The following is a 7244-nucleotide window of genomic DNA, read 5'->3' on the forward strand; positions in this document are numbered from 1 at the left end:
ATCATCATATCACCATCATCATCATCACCACCATCATCACCACCATCATCATATCACCATCATCATCATCACCACCATCATCACCACCATCATCACCCCATCATCATCATCACCACCCATCACCATCATCACCATCATCACCATCATCATCACCATCATCATCACCATCACCACCATCACCATCACCATTATCATCACCATCACCACCACCACCACCACCACCACCACCACCACCACCACCACACTCTCCTCCTGGGGCAGCGCAGGCTCCTTCTCAGCAGGACCCAGGCATTTCTGGGAGAGGTCAGCTCCCACCAGCCACCCTCACCTTCTGCCTCCTCCGCCATCTCCTCCTCGTTCCCGCTCACGCCTGACGCCTCCATCTCCTCATCCTCCACCACGGGCGGGAAGGCAGCCTCCTCACTGGCAGCAGCCGGCGCTTTCTTCTTCTTCCTCCGTGCGTTCCTCTCCTTCTCCTAGGGCACAGGGATAGCAGTGGGCCAGGGCCAGGGCCAGGGCCTGGGCTGTCAGCCCGGGGACTCCGGTGCCGGAGGCCTGCCACAGCTGCAAGGGACAGTGATCCCAGCCATGTGGTCTTGAGGGTGCCCTTCCCCCTTTGCGCCCCACTGCATGGCCAGACACGCCAGTGGTTATTTTTACCCAGAGCTTCATTCTTCCATCATGCCCCAGATACACCTGGGGCGCAACCTGGCCTATAGGCTGCCCAGACATCCTTCCGGAACAGATGAGGAAGGACTGCCTCTGCCTGGAGGCCCCCCATGATCGCTCCAGCCCTGCCAGCTGTCCTGGCCAGAGCAGCGCCCACACCCTCTGGAGGACACACTGCCGGGCATGGTCAGTACACTGGAGAGAATGAATGAATGAAGCTTTTCCTTGCAGCCTCATCTGTCCCCAGCGGAGCCCCGGGGGACAGGCTAGCTTGGGCAGCACGTCATTTCACCCCACCAGTCTTTACAGGGCACCTCTTGTGTGCCGGGTACTGCCCCAGGGGCTGAGAATACACGATGAATGAGGTAGACAGGGTCCCTGCCCCCAGGCCACCTAGTCGGGGAAGGTGGGGGCGCGGCTGCGGAGGGGGACAGACAGGGTGGGGTGAGAGTGCCAGGGCGGGGCAAGGAAAAGGCTTCTCCGAGGAGGTGACATCTGAGCTGAGGTCTGAGCCGTGAGAAAAAGCTGGCCAGGCAAGGCTCTGGATGAGTGCTCCAGGTGGAAGGAACTGCAAGTACAGAGGCCCAGAGGTGGAACCAGCTGGGTGGTTCAAGGAACAGAAAGAAGGCCTTCACTGAGCAGCCCTTCACTTCCCTCCATGCCTCCCCCAGTCCCCAGAAGCCCTGCTCCCCACGCATGGGGCCAGGCACCCACCCCCAGCTCATCATCACTCCTCCTTGACGGCTCCCGTCTTTGCACCTCACTGGGCCGGGTGTTCCAGAAGGGTGTCTCTTTACCCCCATGCTGAGCCAGCCAGAAGGTGCCGATCGACTTACTGAGTGACGGAACGGGCAGTGTCCAGGGCTTGAGCACACAGTCGGCCGAGCCGGGGTATGTGCGGAGGCAGAGTGTGCTGGGGGTCCGAGGTGACCAGGGGCCCCCAGGGAAGTGGACTGCTGTCTAAGAGGAGACCCGCCCCAGTACAGCTGGCGTGACGGGAGGGCTCACAGCCTGAGCCCTGTGGGGTCCCTGAGGAAGGAGATGGAACCTAAACACTCCCAGACCTGCCAACAGCCCCCAGCGAAGCCCCTTACGCTGGGTTGACTCGGCTCCTCCCAGAGTTCACGCCCACCAGCACCTCAGGATGTGACCTTTCTTAGAAATGAGCTCTTTGCAGATGTAATTAAGATGAGTTCATATTAGATTAGGGTGGACCCTAAATCCAAAATGACTGGTGTCCTTAGGAGAAGAGGGAAATTTGGACCCAGAGGCACCCAGGGGAGGGATGCGTCCACAAGCCACGGAACTCAAGGATTGCAGGCCACCCCCGGAAGCTGGGAGCGCGGGCGGGAGCCTCCCCTGGAGCCTTCGGAGGAGCGTAGCCCTGCCGACACCTTGATTTCGGACTTTTAGCCTCCAGGATTGCAAGAGGATGTGTTCCTGTACCAGTCTGTGGTGCCTTGTTACAGGAAACAGGAAACTAACGCGCCTCCCCTCCGCCAATCCCCCGGCCACCATCACCGTACGTGAGGGAGAACACAGGACAGCCCACTCTCGGGCAGATGCTCCATCACCTGCAGGCGCCAGCCGGCCCTGCCCAGCCTGGGCCCTCACCACGCAGGGCTGGGAGCAAGCCTCAGGGGTCCCCAAGCCCCAGCCCCTGCCCGGGAGTGGGCTCACTTCCTGTCCTGCCTTCTTCCTGAGCCAGCGGGGGACCTCGGAGTGCAGCCGCTCGGAATTCGGGGAGGAAGAGGGAAATGTCTGTTTGCCCGTTAGTCACGGTTTCCGTCACCAGCACTCGGCCAGGGCCACAGCCCCACCCTGCCGAACGTCCACGGGGCCACTGGGTGGGAACGCCCAGCTCCACCAGCCGCCTGCCTCTGGGGGCTGGCGCGGCCCGGTCCCAAACCCCGAGCTTCTCCCAGCGGGCCCCCGGCTGGAGCTCGCGGAGGCATGAGAAAGTTGTGTGGCCTGTGGGTTTGTGGGTGCAGCTGAGGGATCCCCCTTCTTCCCCAATCTATTTTTAGCAGACAAGGACTCACTTGAGTGCTGGGGCTGGCTGCCCGGGGGGTGGGGGGGATGCTCGGAGCCTCGCAGGGAACGAGGGCTCCTACGGGCCTTGCTGGGCTGCACACCCTGCTGGGAACCTGAGGTCTCTCCGAGCCAGCAGCCCAGGCCACCTCGGGCCAGGTGGGGTGAGTATGATGTCAACACCAGAATCCCCCCAGCTCTGGGTTTCAGAGGCTGGGACTTGGTGTCCTAGGAATCATACCAAACCCTTCCACACGTGGCCCCGAACCTCAAGATTGGGACACGTGTATGGAACAGGAGACGCTGGCGACAGCAGTGTTGGTAATTACAGCTGATGTCTGTGAAGCACCTACTATGTGCCAAGCATTCTTTACTTACTAATTCACTGGATCCGCACATCTACTCTGCGAATCAGAGCAGGCCACTCCCTACTTTGAACTCTCCAGACGCTCCCAGAACCTCTTGATATAAAACCCAAGTCTTCTCCACTCCGTACAGTCCAGTGAGATCTAGATCTGGACCCTGCCCAGCTCTCTAACTTGCTCACCCTCCTTGGTCTGTTACAAACACACTGCCCTTCTTGTGCAAATGGGCTTACAAGGCCCTGGCCACAGGGCCTTTGCACTCGTCATTTCTCTGGCTGGACAGCCTTCTCCCAGACACCCACATGACTCACGTACCCACCTCCATCAGGGCTTTGCTCATACATCACCTCCTCAGTGAGGTCTTCCCTGATTACCCTGTCAAAATCAGCTAATCTCGTTCCCCATCAATCACCTTCTACTACTATCCCTCATCTATCTTCAGACCACAGTCTGAAATTATCTGTGAGTTAATTTGTCTCTAGAACTAGAATTAATTCAAGGGCAGGCATCTTTGTCAGTTCTCAGCTGTATTCCCAAGACACCTGGAACAGTGCCTGGCGCAGAAGAGACACTCTGTAACTACTAATTTAGAAGCATGAACCTGATAGACAAAGACGCTGGCCCAGAGAGGCAAAGACACTTGCCCAAGATCACACAGCTCGTGGGTCAAGAAGCCCAGACTTCAATGCAGGTCAGGTTCAAGTACCTCCCTGTCTGACCACCTCTCTCTGCAGGCCTGTGCAGCCTCAGATGGAAGAGGCAACAGAGGAAAACAAGGCAAGGCAGGGCCTGGGCTGAGATGGGCAGAGACAGAGAAACACGGAAGCTGAGCCCGAGAGCCTGGATTCACAGATGGGAGAAAAGGGTAACCTTCGGTCATCAGGAGGGGGAGGGAAAACCTTGGAGAAGTCACTGGTGCCAAATGTTACATAACTCTGGGACACGCTCTGCCTGCCCACCCGATCCTGCTTCCTGCTGACGTCGCCCGTAGCCACGCTCAGGCCAGGCAGGCCCGGTGCAAGGCAGGAGGGGACACCCGCTGACCCTCTGCTTCCCCCACTGCTTCCTCCACTGGCCGAGGGTGACGTGTCTTCCTGAGCTCCAGACGGGGCCCGGCCAGCAGGAATCACCAGGACCTGTCTCCCTCCCAGGGTCTGGAGCGTGTGGGACAGCATCTTGTGAGGACTGCTTGCCTTCTCCAGTGACAGGGAACTCACCCAGGCACCACGGGTGGCCACGCCACTGTAAGGACTGATGGACCCAGGCTGATGGGCCCCCCGTCCCTCACTGAGCTTTCTCCGCAGCCTTCAAACCTAAGTCCACTCCTTCGCTGTCAGCAGGGAACGAGAACCCAACCCACTCTCCCCAACAGCCCTTTCTCGTCCACAAGTGACAGGCAAGCCTCCCCTGTTTGCTGGCCTCAGAACACGGCCCACCGGCCCCCACCTTCTGGTCCCCTGCTTCCCAGCAGGACCAGCCTCTGCTGAGTTCCGTGGGAGCCACGTCCGGTAATACAGGTATGGGTCCAGGAAGGGAAGCCAGGGGCTCCCACAGACTTGGGTTCAGACCCCCTCTGTGGTGTCTCCCTCCTGTCCTCAGCATCTTCACCTGAGGACGGGGTCAATGGTGGCGACCTCAGGGGTCTGGGGGAGGGGCCAACCTGGGCCTCAGGGTCCCCCTGCTGTTCACGCCTCCTCCTCGGCCCACCAGCGATGCCGCCCAGCCACCAGCATGTTCAGAGTCTGGGGACAAGGAGGGCGACCGTCTCTATCAGCTTTGGCTACATTTTGCTCAGACCAGCACAATGCACCCCGAGCCCGGCCCCCGCTGGGGTGCCCCTCAGCTCACAAACCTTCAATGGCTCCCACTGTTCACTGAAGAAAGACCCAGCTCCTCTGCCCAGCAGGAAACCCCACCCACACGTATACCCAGGGCACCTGCCACTGCTTCCCTGGCACATAGTAGGCGCTCAATAAAGGCTCGCTGAGTGTGTGATGAGGATAACGCCCAACACTGACTGAGCACAGATCGAGGGCCGGGGCTGGCCCTTTACAAATACGAAAGCCTCTGCCGTTCACAGCAACCCTACGAGTGGGTCTGGGTCTTACCTCCTTTGACAGAGGAGGCAGCTGAGGCTGAGTGCTGAGGCCACGAACCTGCGGGCAACAGTCAGGAGGCCACAGAGCTGGGGTGTGAACCCTCTAGCCCAGAGCCCTACTCCATACCATCCTGCTCGGCTGCCTCTTTGAATGAGTGAGTGAGTGAATCAATCAATCGACTAATCAATCGCTCAGGCAATCCAGGAGCAGACATACTCTACACCCAGTTAACAACCAAGGGAGACACGGCACCCCAGCCGCCAGATGGCACATCACTACTGATGCCACCACCTCTGCTACCAATGACGCCACCACGGCTCTCTCTTCGTAGCACTCGCGATGTGCCAGGCCCAGTTCTAAGCACTTCACACCCGTTCACTCGAATCATTCCCACAACAGCTCTTTGAGGTGGGAATTATCCCCATTTCAGAAGTGGGGAAACCGAGGCACAGAGAGGACAAGCCACTTGCCCAGGGTCACACAGCTAGGAAGTGGCAGAACTTGGATTTGAACCTGGGTGTCTTGGGCCCACAGTCCCCACCCTGGCTGTTTCTGCACACATTACTCAAGAGGGCACCTTGAATGCCCCTGAGAAGAAAATGGGGTCCGTGGCTTTAGAATAAAATAATAATGACACGGATACTACTACCAGTAGTTAGAGCAGCTAACCCCCATGGAGCGCCCCCCTCTGGCAGGCACTCAGTCCTTTACAAGTGGTAACTCATTCGCTCTTCACCTGAGTTCTCGGGGTAAAGGCTATCATTCTCCCGCTTTACAGATGAGGAAACTGAGGCTCACGGGGTCACACAGGTGCCAAGTCATGAAGCTGGCGCTTGACTCCACTTTCGTCCTGGAGCCCAAGCTGCACCATCCACCTGGCTGGAATCTCTGTTTCCCCAACCCACCCTCTCAAGTTTGGGGGCCCCCAGGGGCGCAGCAGGGCCGTGCCCCAAGGAAACCTGGAAAGTGAGGTGGGGGCCAGCAGGCTGTGAGAGGAGAGACCTGTAACCCAACAGCCTGGGCGAAGCGGGCTGGTGTGTGGGCACCGGCTGGGCTGGGCTGGGCTGGGCTGGGCTGGGCTGAGCGGGGAACGGGTGGGAGGGGAGAGGCAGGGAGGGCAGGTCAGAGGGAGAGGGGAGGGAGCAGGAAGATCCTTCTGTCTCCGGGGTGATGCTCAGGGCCACACTCCCACGCCCAGTTAATCGTGAGGTGGTGTGTAGAGGCCGACATCCCGCCCCCATCCAACCACCACCACCGCCAGCACCACCATCACAGAGCTGGATCCTCTCTGCGCTACGGGATCTTAGCAAGTGTTACGGACAGGAGCTCCTTGGCCTCGGCCCTCACTGAGTCTTCCACCCTGCCAAAACCAGAGTCCTGAAAAATCTAGAAAAAAGCAGAGCTCCCTGTGTTTCAGGGGGCCCTGCCTGAAGCTCAAGGAAGGAACACCGGGAACCAGCTGCACAGCAGGCGGGTTAGGGGCAGGAGGTACAGCCTACCCAGACACGACGGGGAACGGGCACAGGCAGGGGCCCGACTGAAGGAAACCGGAGGGTCAGCCTCAGCCCTGACCACAGGGCCATGGCACAGCGGCCCCCTCCGGCCTAGAATGCTTGGGGTGGGGGTGGGGAACTGGGGAGGGATGTCCTTAAATTCTGCACGGTGCTCAAGGAGCGTTCAAAGAGGGTGACTCTGTCCCTGGTCCGCCTGCCATGCTGTGTGACCTCAGCAGCCTGCTCGTCCTCTCTGGACCAAGGCGGGCTCCGTGGTGGAGCAACTCAGCCTCCCAGGACAGGGTGCACGTACTTTAAACCCAGCACAAGCAGCCCAATCAGGGGGAACGGGGCGGGTGGAGAGCTGTGCGTCCCCCTCTTGTACCTTCGTGTCTACAAGGAAATATGCAGCCCGCCGATTAAAAGCATGCATCCTCAGGTCATGTAACTGTGGGTTCAAACCCCAAGTCAGCTGTTTATGAGCCTGGCTGAGCCTCAGTTTCCCCAGATCTGAAATGGTGACAATGCTTGTGCCCAAAAGGGGGAAGAGAGGGGGATGGAGGGAGAGAGAGAGAAAGAGGGAAAAA

At 59.2% G+C, this 7244-nt stretch overlaps 1 protein-coding gene across 5 annotated transcripts in view; it reads right to left on the reverse strand.

Moving 5' to 3' along the window:
• The window catches only part of NCOR2 (nuclear receptor corepressor 2), a 124620-nt gene that overhangs the window by 49201 nt on the left and 68175 nt on the right, over window positions 1-7244 (reverse strand). For all 5 annotated transcript variants that reach the window (XM_028480324.2, XM_055080609.1, XM_055080608.1 and 2 more), the window contains exon 13: window positions 329-476. In XM_028480324.2, the coding sequence (XP_028336125.1) occupies window positions 329-476 (148 nt within the window). The remainder of the gene's footprint in view (window positions 1-328; window positions 477-7244) is intronic.

The sequence above is a fragment of the Physeter macrocephalus genome, chromosome 19 (genome assembly GCF_002837175.3).
Source record: "Physeter macrocephalus isolate SW-GA chromosome 19, ASM283717v5, whole genome shotgun sequence".
Taxonomy (NCBI): Eukaryota; Metazoa; Chordata; class Mammalia; order Artiodactyla; family Physeteridae; genus Physeter; species Physeter macrocephalus.